The sequence below is a fragment of the Mustela putorius genome, unplaced genomic scaffold (assembly GCF_011764305.1).
Source record: "Mustela putorius furo isolate JIRA1106 unplaced genomic scaffold, ASM1176430v1.1 tig00000135_pilon_pilon_pilon, whole genome shotgun sequence".
Lineage (NCBI taxonomy): Eukaryota > Metazoa > Chordata > Mammalia > Carnivora > Mustelidae > Mustela > Mustela putorius.
The window spans coordinates 466,126-491,114 of NW_025421292.1; the positions used below are offsets into that span (position 1 = coordinate 466,126).

The window sequence follows — 24,989 nt, forward strand, 5'->3', positions numbered from 1 at the left end:
CCTTTGTGCTCCTGGTTTGAGAGCCCTTCCCCAAGTTACCGTAGTCCCCTGAGATGTCTCTGAGAATGACCTCTCAAGAGGGCCTCATTCATCCTCTAGGACCACACAGTGTATTGAACTTCAGGGGGGAATGGCCGCATGCATCTTTCAGTTAAATACTATATATAATAACTAATTACTCACCTTCCTCTGAGATTAATCCCAACATGTGTCACATATCCATTTACCTTATTTGCCATCAGAAGATAATTCTCATTTTAAGGAGTATATTATCATAATGATTAGGATTACTCACCCCGGCCCCGGGTAAGGGCGGTGTAATTCCGCCTGGGGCAAAGACACTTGAGAATCACTACAACAGGCCCCTCCCCCAGAAGATCAACAAGAAATCCAGCCGAGACCAAGTTCACCTACCAAGGAGTGCGGTTTCAATACCAAGGAGAGCAGCAGAATTCCAGAGGAGGAGAAAGCCAAGCACGAAACTCATGGCTTTTTTCCTGTGATTTTTTTTAGTCTTGCAGTTAATTTAATTTTTTCTTTTTCATTTTTTTTTTTTCTCGCCTTCGGGTAAAATTTTTTTTTTAACTGTTACCTTTTTCTTTTTTAACGATTTTTTACTAGTTTATCTAATATATATATATATATATATATATATATATTTATATTTACATTTTTCTTAGGTGTTTCCTTTTTTTAAAAATTCTTTTCTTTTCTTTTTTTTTTTCTTTTTCTTTTCTTTTTGTTTTTTTTTTTCTTTCTTCCTTTTTGAACCTCTTTTTATCCCCTTTCTCCCCACTCACGATTTTGGATCTCTTCTAATTTGGTTAAAGCATATTTTCCTGGGGTTGTTGCCACCCTTTTAGTATTTTACTTGCCCCTTCATTTACTCTTATCTGGACAAAATGACAAGACGTAAAAATTCAACACAAAAAAAAGAACAAGAGGCAGTACCGAAGGCTAGGGACCTAATCAATACAGACATTGGTAATATGTCAGATCTAGAGTTCAGAATGACAATTCTCAAGGTTCTAGCCGGGCTCGAAAAAGGCATGGAAGATATTAGAGAAACCCTCTCGAGAGATATAAAAGCCCTTTCTGGAGAAATAAAAGAACTAAAATCTAACCAAGGTGAAATCAAAAAAGCTATTAATGAGGTGCAATCAAAAATGGAAGCTCTAACTGCTAGGATAAATGAGGCAGAAGAAAGAATTAGTGATATAGAAGACCAAATGACAGAGAATAAAGAAGCTGAGCAAAAGAGGGACAAACAGCTACTGGACCATGAGGGGAGAATTCGAGAGATAAGTGACACCATAAGACGAAACAACATTAGAATAATTGGGATTCCAGAAGAAGAAGAAAGTGAGAGGGGAGCAGAAGGTATACTGGAGAGAATTATTGGGGAGAATTTCCCCAATATGGCAAAGGGAACGTGCATCAAAATTCAGGAGGTTCAGAGAATGCCCCTCAAAATCAATAAGAATAGGCCCACACCCCGTCACCTAATAGTAAAATTTACAAGTCTCAATGACAAAGAGAAAATCCTGAAAGCAGCCCGGGAAAAGAAGTCTGTAACATACAATGGTAAAAATATTAGATTGGCAGCTGACTTATCCACAGAGACCTGGCAGGCCAGAAAGAGCTGGCATGATATTTTCAGAGCACTAAACGAGAAAAACATGCAGCCAAGAATACTATATCCAGCTAGGCTATCATTGAAAATAGAAGGAGAGATTAAAAGCTTCCAGGACAAACAACAACTGAAAGAATTTGCAAATACCAAACCAGCTCTACAGGAAATATTGAAAGGGGTCCTCTAAGCAAAGAGAGAGCCTACAAGTGGTAGATCAGAAAGGAACAGAGACCATATACAGTAACAGTCACCTTACAGGCAATACAATGGCACTAAATTCATATCTCTCAATAGTTACCCTGAATGTGAATGGGCTAAATGCCCCTGTCAAAAGACACAGGGTATCAGAATGGATAAAAAAAACAAAACCCATCTATATGTTGCCTCCAAGAAACACATTTTAAGCCCGAAGACACCTCCAGATTTAAAGTGAGGGGGTGGGGTGGAAAAGAATTTACCATGCTAATGGACATCAGAAGAAAGCAGGAGTGGCAATCCTTATATCAGATCAATTAGATTTTAAGCCTAAGACTATAATAAGAGATGAGGAAGGACACTATATCATACTCAAAGGGTCTGTCCAACAAGAAGATTTAACAATTTTAAATATCTATGCCCCCAATGTGGGAGCAGCCAACTATATAAACCAATTAATAACAAAATCAAAGAAACACATCAACCATAATACAATAATAGTAGGGGACTTTAACACTCCCCTCACTGAAATGGACAGGTCATCCAAGCAAAAGATCAGCAAGGAAATAAAGGCCTTAAACGACACACTGGACCAGATGGACATCACAGATATATTCAGAATATTTCATCCCAAAGCAACAGAATACACATTCTTCTCTAGTGCACATGGAACATTCTCCAGAATAGATCACATCCTCGGTCCTAAATCAGGACTCAACCGGTATCAAAAGATTGGGATCATTCCCTGCATATTTTCAGACCACAATGCTCTAAAGCTAGAACTCAACCACAAAAGGAAGTTTGGAAAGAACCCAAATACATGGAGACTAAACAGTATCCTTCTAAAGAATGAATGGGTCAACCGGGAAATTAAAGAAGAATTGAAAAAAATCATGGAAACAAATGATAATGAAAATACAACGGTTCAAAATCTGTGGGACACAACAAAGGCAGTCCTGAGAGGAAAATATATAGTGGTACAAGCCTTTCTCAAGAAACAAGAAAGGTCTCAGGTACACAACCTAACCCTACACCTAAAGGAGCTGGAGAAAGAACAAGAAAGAAACCCTAAGCCCAGCAGGAGAAGAGAAATCATAAAGATCAGAGCAGAAATCAATGAAATAGAAACCAAAAAAACAATAGAGCAAATCAACGAAAGTAGGAGCTGGTTCTTTGAAAGAATTAATAAAATTGATAAACCCCTGGCCCGACTTATCAAAAAGAAAAGAGAAAGGACCCAAGTATAACTCCTAATCTGATTTTCTTTCTTACACTCTAAAATCCCATACACCATGCTGTCTGAAATTACTATCAGCAGATTCCCCTGTATCTTTAATTTCTCCAAATATTCTGTTCATCATTTTGTTTTAACAAGCCCAATTGTCCTTTGAAGTACTATGCCTCTTGCAGCCCTCTGAGCAGTGTTTATTTTTGATTCCATACTCATATACCACAGGGCAGGTATATTGCAGGAGAAATTGAAGACTTGAGTTGATTGTTTAACACATGTCAACCTGAAGATATTTGACTTTGTTCCTGTGGTAAGTTATTTCTGTGACTTAACTGGATGAAAACAAAGCAAAACTAAATAAAACCTGATTTGATTATAACAGTAATGAAATATTGAGCTTGATGGTTTTCCAAGGTCATTATGTAAGATATAGATATATCTATATCTTACGTATACATATTATATGTCTATGTAATAAAGCAACCTTATTCATCACATGAGTTATGTTAGTAACAGACTAGAAAAATAATTGTGAGATTTAGATTAATTCACAATTTTTTGCATTTTTAGATTACATATTAAAAATTAAAGTAATATTATTTACATATGCATGATGTTCTAAATTTCACTTCAAGAAGATACTTTAAATTGAAAAAATAAATTTTAATGGTGTCCTGCGGATACTTGGACAAGCACATGACTTAATTAAAAGCTCAGTGTGTAGGGCACCTGGGTGGCTCAGTGGATTAAGCCTCTGCCTTTGGCTCAGGTCATGATCTCAGGGTCCTGGGATCGAGTCCTGCATCAGGCTCTCTGCTTAGCAGGGAGCCTGCTTCCACCTCTCTTTCTCTACCTGCCCCTCTGCCTACTTGTGCTCTTTCTCTCTGTCAAATAAATAAATAAAATCTTTTAAAAAATCTCTGTGTGTAGAACCTCAGTTTTACCTTCTATGAGCTATGTGCCTTTGGGTAAATTATATAATATCCTTGAGTTGTTTCTTATTTATAAGACCTGTGAATATGGATTCAATAAACCTGGCTTATGTAATACAGCTGCCCCCCTTACTCTCATTCCCTGCCCTTTTCACAACCTTCTTTCCTCCTGCTTCTGAGCAAAAGAAGGTATTTTGTTTTGCTGAAACCCTCATAGCCAGCCAAAACCATCTGAATCTTCTCTGTATTCATAATCGATAGACCTTTCATTTTCCAAAGCTCTCATTAACTTCAGGTGAAGTGCTTGATTATAGAGAAGGAAGAAAAGTTGAGGGACAAGGCTAGGCAGAGTTAGTTTATGGCCCCAGGTCTGTGATACACCAAAGGGAATTAGAGTTGAGAAAAAGTAAAGGAACTTACCTCTTTGTTCTCCTAAAAAGAAACACAAAAAAGTTTATGGGGTTGTCTGGCATTTTTTTTTTTTAAATTTCTGCTTTTCATTTTGGGAATATCAGAACAAGGGAACCCCTGGGAACACCAACCCCTGAGTGTCAGCTGTGGCTCAGAGAGTTAGGAAATTATATGTTGTCATTCAAACCTGGGGATACCTTGAATTGAGTTGGAGAAAGGTAAAGGAACTTACCAATACTTGATCGAGATAGTGCTAAAAGAAAGCAAACAAGAATGAGATTTGTGTATTTTAGGGAGAATCTAAGATTACATAGATTATATATGAGGAAAAGGTTGTGGGAAAGAGAGCAGTAATGTGTCACATCTCATTTTCTATTACCAGGTGCAATGCAGTGTGGTGGGCAGATGGACATCCATCTATGGTATATTTTGGGGGCTTTTGTGTATTTACTTAGTAATACTCTTATGGCAGGCTAAGATTACAACATCTATGTATCCTATCTTTTAATTTTTCTTAGTAAAGGAATAACAATGTTTGTGAGGATTGCTAGCTTTCTGGTCCCCAGAAACTTTTCTCCCTCTTTGACTTTCTTCTTTGTGATCCTGCTGCTTTTGTTCTGTTTCCTTCTCTGCCCATATTTCTCCTCCTCCTCTTCTCTCTCAATTTTCTTTTTCTTTTTCCCCCTTTGAAAGATCTTTGCACCAAACTAATACTACATAACAGCTTCAACAGGGGATTTATACTTCTCAGAAATCATTTGTGTCCTGTGGGGATGCTCAATAACAAGAAAACAAAATAAGGATGTCTCTGGATATTAGAAGATAAAGAGTCAAGGCAGAGAAAAGGCACTTGTTGTCAAGATGGATATTTCACCCTCTCCTCTAACCACTTGGAAAAGTTGAGCATGATAATTTTTAAAGTTTTAAAACATAAAGCTGAACTTGAAAACTAGAAAGAAAAGTCTCCAAGGGCCATATATCAAGAAGGAGCCCATAATTTTGTTAGCAAGTGAGAAGGTTCATCATCCATATATCTTAATGGGAGGTTGACTTTTCAAGACATGATCAGGAACAAATATTAAGGCCACAGACCTCATGCTGTGGAAGAACATGGGACTAGACATTCTATATATCTAAAGCTCACAAAAACACTATCTGTGAGAAGGTCACTATTAATTCATATCTGTTTGTCAGGGTTTGCCAGGACATGATCTGTTTGCACCAGGCTATGGTGCAATACATTTCAGAGAATATAAATCACACACATCTGACTTGTAAATCATAAGACAATTAATAATCAACAATAAAAATAGCAAATGAACTTAGGATGCACTTAAATATTTACATTAAAAAATAAATTCTGAAAATTAATGAAGGGTTTCACATAGTAAACTAGAAAAAAAATTAAAATAGAAGGAAATGGGGTGCCTGGGAGGTTCAGTGGGTTAAAGACTCTGCCTTCAGCTCAGGTCATGATCCCAGATCCTGGGATCAAGCCCTGCATCAGGCTTTCTGCTTAGCCGGGAGCCTGCTTCCTCCTCTCTCTCTGCCTACTTGTGATCTCTGTCAAATAAATAAATAAAATCTTAAAAAAAAAAGTAGAAGGAAATACTAAAGTTTAAAAAGAGAAAGTAATAAAATAAGAAAAATAATTAGTAGACATTCAAATTTGATTTTCAAATAGAGTAATAAAAACAACTATCTTTGACATGGAAGAATGACCAAAGAAAGAAAGCACAAACCCAATGATACTAGGAATAAAAAAAAAATAGCACATATGTAGGAGGTGCTCAGTCAGTTAAGGGTCTGCCTTCAGCTCAGGTCATGATTTCGGAGTCCTGGGATGGAGGCCCCATTGGGCTTCCCACTCAGCAGAGAGTCTGCTTCTCCCTCCTCTTGTGCTCTCTCTCTCTCACAATCTCTTTCTCTCTCAAGTAAATAAATAAATAAATAAATAATAAGATCTTTTTAAAAAAATAAGTCATATCCATAGATAGAGTGCACAATTTTTAGAATCATAAAAAAACTTTTATGTCATTAATTTAAAAAAATAATTAAAATGTATTCAGTACTTATTCTTAATAAGATTTTTGTTAGCAAACGAGAAATAGGAATTTTCTTAACCCAATAAAATGGAACTGACCAATGGAAGCAAGCATCATGTTTAGTGGTGAAAACAGAGGCATTCTTGTTAAAATCAGATACCAAGAAGAATGCCTGTGATTATTGCTGGTGTCAGTACTGGATATTTTGGATAAAACAGTAAGATAAGAGGAAAGTTTAAGAACTAAAAAGAAGACTCAAAAATTGTTAGTTTTTGCAGATGGGATTTTCTACATACAAAATCCAAGACTCTAAATTATTAGAAGTCTTAGAATTCAGCAGAGTGGCTAGGTACAACATCTACTCTCAACAGTACAACATACAACTTATATAGCAGCAGTAATCATCTGTAAAATCCAATAGAAAAAAAATCATTCACACAGAAACAAAAACAAATATGTGCATAGTAATTAATCTAACAAAAGATGCTCCAGACCCTTTTGAGAAAATTATAGAACATTACTGAAGGGCACATAAGAAGATTTGAGTAAGATACATTATCATAGTAATGCATCAGAAAAATTGATTTTACAAATCTACAGACTCAGTGAAGTTCCAATGAAATCCTACTGTGACTCATACAAACTTGAAAAATGGACTAAATTTTGTGTAAAAATTAAGGTCCAAGAATAGGCAAAGCATTTCTGAAACAACAACAATGAAGGAAAAATGTGTCATTCTTCATAGTAAATGTCATAAAGCTTTAGAAATGGAAGCAATTTAGTATCCGTTGAGCAAAAGACAAACGTTCACTAGAACAGAAAATCCATGGAAAAATTAAGTGTAAGATAAAAGAGGTATTACAAATCAGTGGGTATAGAATGCATGAGTCAATAAATTCAGTTGGAACCATTGTTTTTTCAGAAGAAAATTAAACCCCATCTATATTATTTATAAACAAACAAAAATCCCAAATGCAAAAACCTCCATTTGGATTAACATCCTGAATGTGGAGTGAGAAAATTTATAGCTATTAAGAGAAGGTGTAGAATAACATCTATGTGATACCCAGACCAGAAAGGCAAAACAAAACAAAACAAAACAAACAAAAACCAAACCCCCCAAATCTAAAAGAGAACAAAAGATTGACAAATATTATTACAACTTATTGTGTGTGGGTGGGGAGGAGGGAGAATGAGGCCTTCTAATTATCAAAAGACACCATAAGAATTTAAGAATAGTGCAGAGGATCATAGGAGACAAGAGGGCAAATCGAATGGGAAGAAGTCAGAGAGGGAGACAAACTGTGAGAGACTGTGGACTCTGGGGGAACAAACAGGGTTACAGAAGGAAGGGGATGGCGGGATGGGATACCTGCATGATGGGTATTAAGGAGGGTATGTGTTGTAATGAGCACTGGGTGTTATATGCAACTAATGAATCACTGAACTACATCAAAAATTAATGAAGTACTAATGTTTACTAATTGAACATAATAAAAAAATTTTAAAGTAAGAGAATCAGAGAAGATATTTGCAGATATTTAACAAAATATAAAAGATTTGCTTTCATAATTATAAAGAATTTCTACAAATCAATAACCTCATGGATAAATGGGTAAACTAAATGAACAGTTTGTATAAGGTGAAGCCTTAAGTAGGTAGTAAACATGTAAGATACTCAGTTTCAGGATTGAGCAGAAAAATGCAAATTAAAAATTTTATGCTAATCCAAGTGGCAATAAGGTGGAAATATGACAAAATTGGGGTTGTTACTGTTGTAGGAAAATGGGAAACTTTTACAGATTTTTGTGTGCCTAGTATGAGGAATTCAATTAAACAACAGCTAGTAAAGTAAAAAAGTGCTTAAATTACATAAATGTTCCTACACACTGTGATTTATTAATCCTATTTCTGGATGCATACCTAGGATTAATTATTTATAAATTACGTAAGGAGATTTTGCAACATTCTTTATGATAGCAGAAATTGAACACATTGAGAACAGAATAATAGGAGAAAGAAGAGAAAAAATATGCTCATAAGTTGTGATATTTATTTAACAATTAAAATGTATAACCTGGATTTCTGTATGTTTTCAATATATAATATTTGGGGGATAAAAGCAAGTTGTAATGATACTTTCAGAATGATGTCATTTCAATAAAATTTTTAAATAAATAGGTACAAAAATACTATGTATTGTTCAATGATCCATAAAAATTATATAAATAGATGAAAATAAACTTATAGGATTTATGGTACATTTATAAGAATTTGGGAATGGGGAGAGTGGAATGTGTGTAGGGATGGGAACAAAAGAGATTTCTATATTATGTCACTTGAGAAATACGACAAAATATCAGTTGTCAAATCCAGAGTATGGATTTACAAGGGTCAATTATTTTTATACTTAAAACTTATTTAAGAGATAGAGATAAAATACAGAAACTATACAGGAGGTGCAAACCAGATGATGTAGAAAAGCCACAAGGAACTTACCTAAGGAGTTGGCTGATGGTGCTAAAACACACACACAGAAAAAAGGAGGTGAATTGTCAGAATTTGGATCACTGACCTTGCATATCAATTACTGTGACCTCCTTCAGGAGGAGGTCCAGGCCCAGGGAGACCTATTGACCTAGCTGTGGGTACCAGAAGCCACTCCCACCAACTCCATCCCTTCCATCTCTATAAAGTGTTTCAGCTTTTAGTAGACAGATGCTATTTCTATGAAACTTTGTGGCTTACATCTCTGTCCTAATCCCTCCCCCATTCCGTTCCTTTCTTCTTTCCTCTTCAACTCCTTTCACTTCGCTTTCCTGTCACTCATCATTACCTCTTTTTTTTTTCCTTTTCTCTCAGTCAGTTCTGAAACCAGCAGACCAAGTGTGGAAACTGACAGTTTGTTAATAACAAACTATCTTTTTTATTATTATTAATAAAATTTATTTATTTTCAGCATAACAGTATTCATTATTTTTGTACCACACCCAGTGCTCCATGCAATCTGTGCCCTCTATAATACCCACCACCTGGTATCCCAACCTCCCACCCCCCCACCACTTCATTCCCCTCAGATTGTTTTTAGAGTCCGTAGGTTCTCATGGTTCACCTCCCCTTCCAATTTCCCCCAACTCCCTTCTCCTCTCCAACTCCCCATGTGCTCCATGATATTTGTTATGCTCCACAAGTAAGTGAAACCATATGATAATTGACTCTCTCTGCTTGACTTATTTCACTCAGCATAATCTTTTCCAGTCCCATCCATGTTGCTACAAAAGTTGGATATTCATCCTTTCAGATGGAGGCATAATACTCCATAGTGTATATGGACCATATTTTCCTTATCCATTCATCCGTTGAAGGCAGGAAGATTCCCTTCTTTTTTTTTTTTTATATAAACATATATTTTTATCCCCAGGGGTATAGGTCTGTGAATCGCCAGGTTTACACACTTCACAGCACTCACCAAAGCACATACCCTCCCCAATGTCCATAATCCCACCCCCTTCTTCCAAACCCCCTCCCCCCAGCAACCCTCAGTTTCTTTTGTGAGATTAAGAGTCACTTATGGTTTGTTCCCTCCCAATCCCATCTTGTTTCATTTATTCTTCTCCTACCCACTTAAGCCCCCATGTTGCATCACCACTTCCTCATATCAGGGAGATCATATGATAGTTGTCTTTCTCTGCTTGACTTATTTCGCTAAGCATGATACGCTCTAGTTCCATCCATGTTGTCGCAAATGGCAAGATTTCATTTCTTTTGATGGCTGCATAGTATTCCATTGTGTATATATACCACATCTTCTTGATCCATTCATCTGTTGATGGACATCTAGGTTCTTTCCATAGTTTGGCTATTGTGGACATTGCTGCTATAAACATTCGGGTGCACGTGCACCTTTGGATCACTACATTTGTATCTTTAGGGTAAATACCCAGTAGTGCAATTGCTGGGTCATAGGGCAGTTCTATTTTCAACATTTTGAGGAACCTCCATGCTGTTTTCCAGAGTGGCTGCACCAGCTTGCATTCCCACCAACAGTGTAGGAGGGTTCCCCTTTCTCCGCATCCTCGCCAGCATCTGTCATTTCCTGACTTGTTGATTTTAGCCTTTCTGACTGGTGTGAGGTGATATCTCATTGTGGTTTTGATTTGTATTTCCCTGATGCCAAGTGATATGGAGCACTTTTTCATGTGAGTGTTGGCCATCTGGATGTCTTCTTTGCAGAAATGTCTGTTCATGTCCTCTGCCCATTTCTTGATTGGATTATTTGTTCTTTGGGTGCTGAGTTTGCTAAGTTTTTTATAGATTCTGGACACTAGTCCTTTATCTGATATGTCGTTTGCAAATATCTTCTCCCATTCTGTCAGTTGTCTTTTGATTTTGTTAACTGTTTCCTTTGCTGTGCAAAAGCTTTTGATCTTGATGAAATCCCAATAGTTCATTTTTGCCCTTGCTTCCCTTGCCTTTGTTGATGTTCCTAAGAAAATGTTGCTGCAGATGAGGTCGAAAAGGTTGCTGCCTGTGTTCTCCTCAAGGATTTTGATGGATTCCTTTTGCACATTGAGGTCCTTCATCCATTTTGAGTCTATTTTCGTGTGTGGTGTAAGAAAATGGTCCAATTTCATTTTTCTGCATGTGGCTGTCCAATTTTCCCAGCACCATTTATTGAAGAGACTGTCTTTTTTCCATTGGACATTCTTTCCTGCTTTGTCAAAGATGAGTTGACCGTAGAGTTGAGGGTCTATTTCTGGGCTCTCTTCTGTTCCATTGATCTATGTGCCTGTTTTTGTGCCAGTACCATGCTGTCTTGATGATGACAGCTTTGTAATAGAGCTTCAAGTCCGGAATTGTGATGCCACCAACTTTGGCTTTCTTTTTCAATATCCCTTTGGCTATTCAAGGTATTTTCTGGTTCCATATAAATTTTAGGATTATTTGTTCCATTTCTTTGAAAAAGATGGATGGTACTTTGATAGGAATTGCATTAAATGTGTAAATTGCTTTAGGTAGCATAGACATTTTCACAATATTTATTCTTCCAATCCAGGAGCATGGATAATTTTTTCCATTTCTTTGTGTCTTCCTCAATTTCTTTCATGAGTACTTTATAGTTTTCTGAGTATAGATTCTGTGCCTCTTTGTTAGGTTTATTCCTAGGTATCGTATGGTTTTGGGTGCAATTGTAAATGGGATTGACTCCCTAATTTCTCTTTCTTCTGTCTTGCTGTTGGTGTAGAGAAATGCAACTGATTTCTGTGAATTGATTTTATATCCTGACACTTTACTGAATTCCTGTATAAGTTGTAGCAGTTTTGGAGTGGAGTCTTTTGGGTTTTGCACATATAGTATCATATCATCTGCGAAGAGTGATAATTTGACTTCTTCTTTGCCAATTTGGATGCCTTTAATTTCCTTTTGTTGTCTGATTGCTGAGGCTAGGACCTCTAGTACTATGTTGAATAGCAGTGGTGATAATGGACACCCCTGCCGTGTTCCTGACCTTAGCGGAAAAGCTTTCAGTTTTTCTCCATTGAGAATGATATTTGCGGTGGGTTTTTCATAGATGGCTTTGATGATATTGAGGTAATGTGCCCTCTATCCCTACACTTTGAAGAGTTTTGATCAGGAAGGGATGCTGTACTTTGTCAAATGCTTTTTCAGCATCTATGGAGAGTATCATATGTTTCTTGTTCTTTCTTTTATTGATGTGTTGTATCACATTGACTGATTTGCGGATGTTGAACCAACCTTGCAGCCCTGGAATAAATCCCACTTGGTCGTGGTGAATAATCCTTTTAATGTACTGTTGAATCCTATTGGCTAGTATTTTGTTGAGTATTTTCGCATCTATGTTCATCAAGGATATTGGTCTATAGCTCTCTTTTTTGATGGGATCCTTGTCTGGTTTTGGGTTCAAGGTGATGCTGGCCTCATAAAATGAGTTTGGAAGTTTTCCTTCCATTGCTATTTTTTGGAGCAGTTTCAGGAGAATAGGAATTATTTCTTCTTTAAATGTTTGGTAGAATTCCCCCCCCCCCCCCGGGAAGCTGTCTGGCCCTGGGCTTTTGTTTGTTTGGAGATTTTTAATGACTGTTTCAATCTTCTTACTGGTTATGGGTCTGTTCAGGCTTTCTATTTCTTCTTGGTTCAGTTGTGGTAGTTTATATGTTTCTAGGAATGCATCCATTTCTTCCAGATTGTCAAATTTGTTGGCATAGAGTTGCTCATAGTATGTTCTTATAATAGTTTGTATTTCTTTGGTGTTAGTGTTAATAACAAACTATCTTAAACCAGCACTAGGAGACTTCACTTATTACTCAGTATTCATATGAACTGATGGCATTTCTCTTTTCTCAAAGCATTTACAATCTAGGGAAGCAAATCTTTGTTGAAAAACAAGAGAATACTTACTGTAATCTCTTTTGGATCCCTCTAAAAACACAAATAAAACCAAGAGAAATCAGTTTGAATTATCTATTTTTATAGTTTCAATATCATTACAAAGGATTACCCAATCAACACCCTCAAATATCCAAATAGGCAAGAAACTGGGGGCAAAAATCTTCTCATGACTTAATTTATGAGTCAAATGATGTGAAAAACCAGGCAAAGAATAAAGGTAAATACATAGTGAGAAGAGATAATAATTATACATGGAAAGAAATACAGTAACAGAAGAGCACAGTAGTTATAAAATAAGTTAAGGTAAAGTAAGAGAAAAAAATGGCAAAACATTTATTCAACTAATTGAGAGTTCAAATTTAATGAGTTCAAATTTCATGAAGAGTGGCAAATTTAATGAAAAGATGGCAAAATTTAATGAAGGGATGGCAAACTATAATGAATACACACACGCACACACACACACACACACACACACATATTGTGATTGGATATGCATCCTATAACCTAAAACTTAGTAATGTTGCAAAAACATTGTCTAAAAAATCTGGAGACAAAGTAAATTACATGAAAACTTGCCATCCTATCACTATTGTTTTCATGAAAGTATAAAAATAAATAATACCAACACTCTGGAAATGAGAAATTATGTTGCACGATGGTCTAATTTTCTATTTTACTGATGTATAAGTAAAGATCTACCTGGAAATGTAAAGACAACTTTTTTTTCTTTCTCATCCCCATCCTGAAAATGAATGCTTTCCCACCCATACTTGGGTGTCATTGTGATGGGATTAAGTCCAAGACACACAAAACCTCTGGTTTACACTATTGTTACTTACTTCTCTTTTTCCTGTGGGTATTTTAAAAACAGAAAATACCAAGATGTATATACCAAATGTGCCTCATTTACACTTGCTGTAAAACTTAATAACATTAAAAATAAATTTAGAGCCTTTCAAAATTTTTGAATTATCATGGCAAATTTAATATGTAATACATGATATATTTAAATATCAAAATTTAAGTACTAAATTTCATGCACCTAAACTGATCTGATGACTTTGCCCAATATTTTCCTGTCAGAGGATTTTTGTAGTCTTTAGCTGACCAGCAAATTTATATTTCCATGTCCAGAAAAGATGGAGGGCATACTGGTAGAGCGTGGGAACGTAGAAACGAGGTCATTGAGCTTCATAAGGCTACTTTAGAGAACTAAGAACTAAGTTGTCATTTAGCTCTATGAATTTTAAATTATGGCTTATTTAGACCACAATAAAGTTTTTACTGATCCAAGTTTTTAGGGAAAAATGCAAGGGTAGCCTGGAATAGAAAGAAGCTAAGTATGCAAACTCTACGCTAAAGATCCATAGCAGGAAATTAGTAAGGTATTACTAAATTGTGTAAAAATAAGGAACATGAGATATAGAGTCAGATAATTCTATCTTTCTATCAGGTTGAGTCATTTGCAAACCCTGTGTCTTTGGGCAAGTCACTAACATTTTTCATGTGTACCTTTCTCTAATTAGGGATAAAAAATCAAGGATGACAATATATAGTAAGTTAATTGATTTAAGACTTGCTTGCTAAAGATTATCCTTACTGATGAAGAAAATATATTGTAAGAGGGCAAGAGTAGGAAGAAACCAGTTAGGGGTCAAAGTAGATCAGGCAAGAGATGTTGGTGTTTGAGCTAAGATTGTCGTCATGGTGAGAAGTGATCTAATTTGTAATATAATGGGAAAGTAGTGGGGATGGGATTTGCTGGTGGATTGTCTAAGGAAAGTAAGAGAAAGAAGTTACAGAGGTGGATGGCCTGAGCAATTGTGGGAATGCATGTACTGGTACCTGTATGTAAATAGGATCAGGACTTGGGTTTTGGACATGTTAAGAATGAACTACCATTCTTATATCTTCAGGACCACCTTATTATGGTTGCATAGGTTGTTCACTGTGCAGAGGGATTTGGGGGCTAAAATCCCAGTAGCGTCCTTGAGTGGGACTGCATCTGCCTAGAGAAAGGAAGACTCTACTAATTTGCACCAAAGCATCCTGTAGGCTAACTTGTAGAGACCTTGAGCAGCCACAGGAGCTTCATTCTTTGTGGTTCATTTGTAGATATTAAAGGTCATTTGTAGATATTAAAATAAAGTGAAAAGCGTCCACAAGAGTGGCTGGCACATAGAAGGTACTGAATGCATGTTAATTCTCTCCCTTTGTTTATAGTTGCATTTTACTTATCTGTGTACCCTTACGTTTCTCACAGTCAGGTAGCTTCTTGCACTGGTTTAATGCAGTGTCGTGATGACTGACTATTCTAAGGAGGTTTGTTTCCCAAGAAACATGACATGTAAATGACGACAGTAGACAAGATCAGGCTTTCTTTGCCCTCTGGAATTTCAGTGCACAGGTCAAATCTTAATATGACAAATTTTAAGGGATTTATTCCTCCATTTCTTAAAATTTATATTAAAAAAGATGCACTTAGTGGCTAACATTCCTGTGCTCTGGGATATTGAATGTACCTTGAGTACTCAGACTACTTTAAGATGATCAGGAAGTGAATAGAAGAGGAATTGGATGGTACTGGCGGAAAAGACACCTCATGGTGTCAAGGTGACCATTTCTGAATGCTTCTCAGAATCCTCTATACATTACATTGGTTTCCTGTCTTTTTACCTAAATTGTACAGCCCCTCATGTTATAACAGGAAAGAAATCAGATCCAAATATACTTACCTTGATCATCATATGAAGTGTCTAGAGGATTGAAGGAAAAACATAAGATTCTTAATTTCTCATAAATATATGTCTGTATTAATTTCTTAATAATTCAATATTTATTTACCACTTTCTGTTGAATACAAATGACGGAATCCTAAAAGACAAGATGAAAACATAATGAGATTCTACCTTGACAACTATGTCTACATTATTTTCTTTCTAGGTGAAAATCTGTTTACCTCTTCCTCTTTCAGATCTCTGAGAGGGAACATCTTTTTTGGAGGAAAAAAAACCAGATTAAGTTTACTAACAGCTCATCAAGAAATGTTTCATCATATGTCTAAATCCAACTAGTAGGATTTCTCTTCCCTAAATTTTTCTCCTTTCCTAGATTTCCCTTGGATCCCATTTCAGGAAAGAAAGAGAGGATCCCATGGCTCCTCACTCTGTTCATGACAGATGAATCATAGATATAAAAGGAGAAGGCAAGGACCAAGAGGCCAAGTGTGGGGCATGACGGGAAGCAGAGTGACCAAACTGTCTCCTCTCTCCTTTTGGAAATATGAATCTTTATGCCTGTAGAGTGTGTACGTGTGTGCATCTGTGTGTGTGTGTGTCCCTACAAAAAAGTAAGGATCCTTGGCCTCTACTTCGAGCCATTAGATTTCTGGTTGTTTAATTTCAAATAAGCTTTATTATTATTTTTGCATCATGTCAGACTAAATGTCCTGATTTGATTAATATTAATAGTTAATATTAATAATATTAATAATAAATACAAAAATTCAGTTTAAAATGAGCCTTTGTTGTCTTAACCAAATGGGGATAGTGTCATGTGAGAATATGAGTACTGAACTCAAGGCCACAGCCACCTGGATTTGCTATCTAATTTTTTTTGCTAGGTGCATTTGGGTAAGTCTTAACTTTTAACATTTTTTATATCAATTTCATCTTCTAAAATGATAATAGAAGTTGTGCTTGCCTATTGTCTTGTATAGTTTACTATTTCTTTTCATGTATGCTATGCAGTCTTCATGACGACCCATGCATCATCCCTATTTTATATATCTAGGAAATTGTTTCACAGAGGTTTCTTCCCTTTCCAAGATCTTGGTATAATTAGGAGTTGGAAAGAATATTTTTTATGTCTCAGAAAGGGGACCTATTTGTCTTTTCTGAGAAAAATATACAAATCATATTATTTATACACACACACACACACACACACATATATATGCATAGAAAGGTAGATTGGCAGTTGGATATTATAATAATAAAAGGTGTGCTGACCTCACAAATTGTGCTCAAAAGGAGATGGGCTTTTTTTGTTCTATAAGAACACATTTCTCTATTCATTCTGTAGTAGTTCTTAATCTATTTACCTCTACCATCCTCATAGTCCAGAAGACCAGCACCTGGAGTAAAAAAAAAAAAAAGAGTACTTCATGGTTTTGCTTCTTGAAAAGGAGTGGGGCTTTAAGACTCAGAGCTAATGCAGAGATGAACTCCCAGTAATGAATGATGATGGGAATTTATTTATTTTGTAGGAACTAAGGACTGCATAGCTGGAGCAGATGATGAGTGACTATGCCAGTCACCAGTTTCACTAGACTAGACAGTAATCAGAAAGGGCCTCAATTTGCTTTTCCTTCTTGGTGCTCCAGAATTTGGCTCCTGTTTTCCTTCTCTTACTAATCCTGGGCTATCTTTCAGCAATTTTGACATCTCACTAGACATTGCCATGGAAAATATGCTTCATCTCTTCATATCTTGAACTTGGTGTTCTTCTCAATCACAATTATCTTAGTTGTGTTTACTCTTTTATTATTCCTAGAAAATTTGATTCTTCTACCCAGCCACCTTGATGAGGCCCTCTTCACTACCAGATTTAGACCTTCTATTCCATTGCCTGAGGAGTCTGCTGTTTTCATGACTTGGTATTCCTGTTGCTGTTGTTCCACAGAAGGTATCCGAAGAGAGCCTCAGAATCATGCAACCCTACCTCCTATTAGTTTATTCTTCCCAATTCAGTTTGGCACTCAGAGTTACATAGAAATCTCTGGTATATTTCTCTGAGTAAGTTAGAAGTTCAGTTTATGGAATGATTCATTTTGCAAGGTACTGGGAATACAATGGTAAATAAGACAGACTTGGTCCCTGACTTAAGGAAATTCCATTACACTTTCTATTTTTCTTTCTCTCTTGGGTCTAAGTACTTACTTTGTTCTGAACTGTATCTTGAGACATCAATTTCTGTGGAAGAATCAAGCAAAAATATTACTATTAACTATTTGTGAGAGGTGTTCATCCTCTTGACCAATCTCTCGTCACTCTAAACTGTGCTTCTGTGTTCCCAATGTGGCACTCTTGATATGATGTATTACTGGTTCCTACCCCTTTCCAGCACCTACAGCCAGCCCAGTTCTATTTCCACACTTATTCTTGAGGGCTTATAGGTGCTGAGATGAGAAAGAGGGGTGGGGGACGGATACAAGGCAATGGAGAAAATACTAAGGAAAATCCTGGAAAGAGACACCTTATGGCATAGAAATAGGTCATTGGCTACATGAGCCCCATCTCTGTTTCCTTGACAAATACTACTCTATATTTGTTTCTTCTTATCATCTCTGTAGTACTAAGTAACTAATTTTTTTTTCTAAAAGATTTTATTTATTTATTTATTTGAAAGAGAGAGATATCATAAGTAGGCAGAGGAGGAGGAGAGGGGGGAGAGAAAGGCAGAGAAAGAAGGGGAAGCAGGCTCCCTCCTGAGCAGAGAGCCTGATGTGGGGCTTGATCTCAGGACCCTGAGATCATGACCCAAGCCGAAGTCAGAGGCTTAACCCACTGAGCCACCCAAGCACCCCAGTAACTAAAATTCTTGAAATTTTTTGGTATAATACTAGCTAGTGGTGTCCATCAGCACAGTATCTTTTCTTTTCCATTTTTATTATGTAGATAATTTCCCTTGGAACTTAGATAATTTTAGAGTATTCTTGTTATTACTATTTTTAAATTTAATCTGCTTTTTGGGGGGCTTGACATTATTGGCTATGTGAGCTTTGGGGGTTTAAAAAGTCTCTAGCTATCTCTAGCAAAGTTCCTAGCCATCTAATAAGTATAAACGAAGTGAAACTGAATCTTGACATCCCTTCAATTGTGACTTTCATGGGGAATTTCCATTTTGACTTGTTACTCACCATTTTGCTTGCGCCGTGTCCATCTTGTTAATAAAATAGCCAGAATGGCAAGTCCCAGTAGAGTCAGGATGACAGCCAAAGTTATTTCTGCAACAAAATCTCACCTGTAGGCCTGCTTATTTAGACCTGGTCATTATCAGAGACAATTACCGATTACCTCTTTATTGTTTTCGCCAAATAGATAAACTTCTTTTTCTGCTACCTGAGCTCCTTTCTTCCTTTATATTCTTCATCTTATGTCCCCACATTCCTTCCCCTACCCATTTTTTATGTTGCTCCTTTTGGTCATATACCAAGAACCACAGTTGCTGTCTAACTCTTGATTTAGAGTGGAAAATGTGACAGATTTCCTCCTCAATTGAATCCCTTACTCTCTACAGAGAGAAGGCTAGAGGAAATTCAGTGATATGCAAAGCAATCCACTGGGGTGTGAGGAAAAAATATTAGTTTTACTTTTATGTAATTTTATATTACAACTTTAAAATTCTAGGTTTTCTGTTTTGAAACATGTATTAATACAGTAGTATGTTTTATGTGTGTGTGTGTGTGTGTGTGTGTGTGTGATATACACACATACATAATGTGTGTGAAAAATTTTTACAGCAAAAGTTTTTTGAGCAATCAAAACTTAGTGGCCCCTGACAGAAGGTGGTTATATTAATGAAAACCACAGCAGAGGGCAAAAATTTCTTACCATTGGGAAAGACCTTTCAGTCATCATCAACAAAGCCCCTCATGATAAGACAGTTATCTGTGATGAATGTTACTTTGATTACTAGGAGAAAGAATGCTTGAACTGCCTAAACTATATCTGTTTATGTATAATTGGAGAGACAAATCTTAATTATATACTTTGCTACAGTTAATGAAAAACTGAAACTAAGGAGCCTTTGGAAGAAGAAAGGCAGGCAGTGAAGCATAAGGAAGGAAGGAAGGGAGGAAAGAGTGGAGAAAGAAGGAAGGGAGAAAGAACAAGAGAAAGAGAAGAAGAGATAGTAAAGAAAGAAGGAGGAAGGAAAGAAGGAATGAATGAACAAAGGAATCCTACATCTGCCTGTAACAGTGAAAAATGTTGAAGACAATTGACTATGAAGGGCTAAGAAAATTAATTACACTAAGATTAAAAATGCTTCAAAAAAGCAATAGATGAATTCATCTCAAGATGTAATGACACACCTCCAATTGGGGAAAATTGGGCAAATGTCTACCAAATCTTTCAAGTATTAGATCATGCAAGAAAATCATCCCAAAAATACAACCTTCAGAGATTTTTTCCTAATGGACCACTAAAATGAATAGGAAGTAGTTGGACTCTTTAATGCAAATCAGAATTTCATAACTGATGTGAAGTAATCCTTAGGGGTGGAAGGGATAACCAGCTGGTATACTTGGACCAAGCTTCTGGTACTCCCTTTGAATAGTGTCAGAAATGTTCTGGCTATTGGACAGATCATTCTGGCTAATGATATACTCCATTTATGAGGAAAATAAGAGGAAGAGTTGAGGCAGATTATAAAGTGACTAGTATTACCAGAAATGAGATAACAGGCTAAAGAATTTTCTTATTATTCCAGAGGATAGTTATTTTCTTTTAGTAATTCAAACTCCTGAAACCAAAGAAAAGATTAATATCTTTACTCTAGAGTTTAGTTGACTATGTGGGTCGTTTTCCCCAGGCTCCCAAAGGAATCAATGAGAATGAAAGAAAGAATATTGAATTTGAAAGTAAGCAGGCAAGAAAAGTAAAGCCACGTGTTAAAGTCTCTAAGGAGGAGACTCTTCTGATTCAGTAGGGTAAGGGAGGCCTTAGAGAGGGACTCAGTCCATACCCAAAACTGCCATTTTCCAGGTATTATCTTCAGTGGTTTCTGTGTCATCTGGATTTCTTTGTCAGAGGGTGATGAAGAAAAAAGGAACACTCCAAGCTCACTGTTTCTGAGAAGTATGAACTTGAATGGGGGGAAGACCCTTGTAGACAAGCATGCAGAAGGTTGCAGGGGACTGTGTGACTTAGGCTGATCAGACCTAAGCAGGCTACAAGAGTGTGGCCTATGAAGGTTCCAGAATCTATGTCATAACAAAGAACTGGAACTTTAGAGAGGCAAGAAGAAAGGAAGAGGAGAACCAAGATACTGGGAAGATTTCAGAATATTTTAAAAGACTTTAAACTTGTGATTTTTGAAGGGAGTTTATCTGTACTCTGGAATAAGTTCTAATTTTCTAGCGATTTTGAGGCCAGAGACTCTATTTCCATCATCCTTGTAACTCTTGAGGCAGAGAACGTCCTATGGAATAGGCAATTAATACATGTTTAATAATTAGAAATGAGAAAAATTCCCAAATCTATTTAAAAGAAGGACCTTGAAACAAATGGAGGGTGAGCCAGTGAAGCCCAGATATTAAGGTTAGATAGTAAGAGAAAGTGAAGAGGTCTGTGGTGCTAGGAAGAAAAAGCCAGTGAATGGGATTTCAAGCCACTGTGGAGAACAAGAGGAGTAATAAAACCATACAGCTTTATTATAACTATAATGCTTTATGGTAGATACATACCTTACATGTACAAACTTATTTAATCCTTAATAATGTTTACAATGAAACCCTCCACCTGAGACATCTGAAGTCACCTAGCCAACAACTGGCAGAGTTTCTGACTCCAGAGCACACTCTATTCACAAAATCACATTTCATTTCAATCTTGGGGGCCTACTCTTCATGGTAGTGTGGTATAGTGTGTTATAGGCTGGAGGAGCAAAGTAATGGCCAGTTTTAGGATGCTCTACCCTCCATGTTTTGGGCAGCTCTGGACTACTGATTTATTTTTCACCCATCGCCCCACTGACTTCCCTCTGGCAACCATCAGTTTGATCTCTATAATTAAGAGGCTGCTTCTTGGTTAGTCTCTCTCTCTCTCCTTTTTTTTTCCTTTGTTCATTTGTTTCGTTTCTTAAATTCCACATATGGTACTTATCTGTCTGATTTATTTCACTTAGCATTGTAGTCTCTAAGTCCATCCATGTTGTTGCAAATGGCAAGATTTCATTCTTTCTTATGGCTGAATAATACTGCATATTATATATATATATATATAAAAATATATAATATATTATATATATGTATGTACACATGTATGTATATACACATGTGTGTAATAATACTGCATTATATATAGAGTATATATATATACTATATATAATACTGCATTGTATATATATAATATATATGTATGTACACATGTATGTATATACATGTGTATGTGTATATACATACATGTGTGTATATACATACATACATATATATATATAATCTCACATTCATCATCTCTTGTGGTGTTTTTTTTAATTTTAGCCATTCTGATACATGTGAGGTGATAATTCATTGTTTTTTTTTTTCCCCAGGCACTGTTTTTTTATTTATTTTTATTTTTTTAATTTCTTTTCAGTGTACCAGAATTCATTGCTTATGTAGATTGTCATTTTGATTTGCATTTCCCTGATGCTGAATGAAGTTGAAGATCTTTTCATGTGTCTATTGGCCATCTGGGTGTCTTCTTTGGAGAAATGTCTGCTTATGTCTTCTGCCCATCTTTTTTAAAGATTGTATTTATTTATTTGACACAGAGAGAGAGAGAGAGAGAGAGAGTGAGAGAGAGAACAAAAGCAGGGGGAGTGGGAGAGGGAGAAGAAGGCCTCCAGCTGAGTAGGGAGCCCAATACAGGGCTTAATCCCAGGACCTTGGGATCATGACCTGAGCCAAAGGCAGTCACTTAACCAACTGATTCACCCAGGCACCCCTTCTGCCCAATTTTTATGGAATTTTTTTTTAATTTTTTATTTTTTATAAACATATATTTTTATCCCCACAATGAGATATCACCTCACACCAGTCAGAATGGCTAAAATAAACAAGTCAGGAAATGACAGATGCTGGCGAGGATGCGGAGAAAGGGGAACCCTCCTACACTGTTGGTGGGAATGCAAGCTGGTGCAGCCACTCTGGAAAACAGCATGGAGGTTCCTCAAAATGTTGAAAATAGAACTGCCCTATGACCCAGCAATTGCACTATTGGGTATTTACCCTAAAGATACAAATGTAGTGATCCAAAGGGACACATGCACCCGAATGTTTATAGCAGCAATGTCCACAATAGCCAAACTATGGAAAGAACCTTCTGCCCAATTTTTAATGGGATTATGTTTTGAGTTGAATCGTATCAGTTCTTTATATATTTTGGATATTACCCTTTATCGGCTGTGCCATTTGCAAATATCTTCTCCCATTCCATGGATTGCCTTTTAGTTTTGTTGTTTCCTTTGCTGTGCAGAAACTTTTTATTTTGATGTAGCACCAATAGTTTATTTTTGCTTCTGTTTCCATTGCCTTAGGAGATATATCTAGAAAGATGTTGCTATGGGCAACATCAGAGAAATTACCACCTGTGCCCTCCTCAAGGATTTTTATGGTTTTGGGTCTCACATTTATGTTTAACCAATTTTGAGTTTATTTTGTGTGGTGCAAGAGAATGGTCTAGTTTCATTCTTTTGGATATAACTGTCCAATTTTGCCAGCACCAGTTGTTGAAAAGACTATCTTTTGGCCACTGTATCTTCATTTATCCTGTGTCAAAGATTAATTGACCATATAATTGTGGATTTTCTCTTTTGTTCCATTGATCTATGTGTCAGTTTTTATGCCAGTACTGTGCTGTTTTACTCCCTACTGCTTTGCAATATAACTTGAATTCTGGAATTTTAATACCTCCTGGTTTTTCTTTCTCAAGGTTGTTTTGATTAATCAGGGTCCTTTGAGTTCCCATAGAGATTTTAGGATTGTGTGTTCTAGTTCTGTGAAGAATACTGTTAGTATTTTGATAGAGATTGCATTTTATCTGTAGATTGCTTTGGGTAGTACAGACCTTTTAACAATATTTGTTCTTCCAAACGGAGTAGTTTTTTTTTTTTTAATGTCACTTTTAGTTGCTTCATTACTAGTGTAGAAAAATGCAGGATATTTATGCCCATTGATTTTGCGTTCTGTAACATTACCAAATTCACTTGTCTAGTAGATCTAGTAGTTATATGATGGTCTTTAGGATTCTTTTAAAATTATTTTTATTATCATATAAAAATTATTTTTATTAACATATAATGTATTATTTGTTCCAGGGGTACATGTCTGTGAATCATCAGACTTATACATTTCACAACACATACCATCCCCAGTGTCCATAACCCAACCACCCTATCCCTACCCTCCCACGTCCCAGCAATCCTGTTTGTTTTGTGAGATTAAGAGTCTCTAGTGGTTTATCTCTCTCCCAATCCCATCTTGTTTCATTTTTTCCTTCCCTACCCCTGCCCTGCCTCTCAAATTTCTCATATCAGAGAGATCATATGATCTTTGTCTGTTTCTGATTGATTTATTTTGCTCAGCATAATTCCCTCTAGCTCCATCCAGACCATGGCAAATGGAAAGATCTCATTTCTTTTGATAGCTCCATAGTATTCCATTGTGTGTGTATATATATATATATATATATATATATATATATATATATACCACTTTTTCTTTATCCATTCATCTGTTGATGGACTCTAGGTTCTTTCCATAGTTTGGCTATTGTGGACATTGCTGCTATAAATATTCAGGTGCATGTGCCCCTTCATTTGTATCTTTAGGGTAAATACCCAGTAGGGTGATTGCTGGGTAATAGGGTAGCTCTATTTTCAACTTTTTGAGGAACCTCCATGCTGTTTTCCAGAGTCGCTACTCTAACTTGCATTCCCACCAACTGTAGGAGGGCTCCCCTTTCTCCATCCTCGCCAACATCTGTCATTTCCTGACATTAATTTTAGCCATTCTGACTGGTGGATTTTCTATGTATAGTACCATGTCATCAATGAATTGTGAGAGTTTTACATTTTATTTCTTTTCCAGTTTGGATGCCTTTTACTTTTTTTCATTTTCTATGTACTGTTGCTAGGACTTCCATTACTATGTTGAATAAAAGTGGTGAAGGTGGATATCCTTCTCTTGTTCCAGACCTTAGAGGAAAAGGTCGCAATTTTTTACCATTGAGTGTGATGCTGGCCATAGATTTTTCATAAATGGCCTTTATTATGTTGAGACATGTTCCATTTAAACTCACTTTGCAGAGGGTTTTTATCATAAATATATGTACTTTGTGAAATGCCTTTTCCAGGAAGGAGTC

At 36.4% G+C, this 24,989-nt stretch overlaps 1 protein-coding gene across 7 annotated transcripts in view; it reads right to left on the reverse strand.

The window, feature by feature from the left end:
• Positions 1-20,820, reverse strand: part of TSBP1 (testis expressed basic protein 1) — a 93,613-nt gene extending 72,793 nt beyond the window's left edge. For 6 of the 7 annotated variants that reach the window (XM_045074648.1, XM_045074650.1, XM_045074654.1 and 3 more), the window contains exons 1-11: positions 20,611-20,820; positions 18,782-18,868; positions 17,802-17,834; positions 16,964-16,996; positions 15,821-15,853; positions 15,706-15,735; positions 15,597-15,617; positions 12,868-12,888; positions 8,947-8,967; positions 4,635-4,655; positions 4,412-4,423 (exon numbers count right to left, since the gene is read on the reverse strand). In XM_045074648.1, the coding sequence (XP_044930583.1) occupies positions 4,412-4,423; positions 4,635-4,655; positions 8,947-8,967; positions 12,868-12,888; positions 15,597-15,617; positions 15,706-15,735; positions 15,821-15,853; positions 16,964-16,996; positions 17,802-17,834; positions 18,782-18,868; positions 20,611-20,623 (325 nt within the window). In that variant the 5' untranslated portion in view covers positions 20,624-20,820. The remainder of the gene's footprint in view (positions 1-4,411; positions 4,424-4,634; positions 4,656-8,946; positions 8,968-12,867; positions 12,889-15,596; positions 15,618-15,705; positions 15,736-15,820; positions 15,854-16,963; positions 16,997-17,801; positions 17,835-18,781; positions 18,869-20,610) is intronic. The other variant, XM_045074653.1, reaches the window with a different exon arrangement.
• Between the last annotated feature and the right edge of the window lie 4,169 nt (positions 20,821-24,989).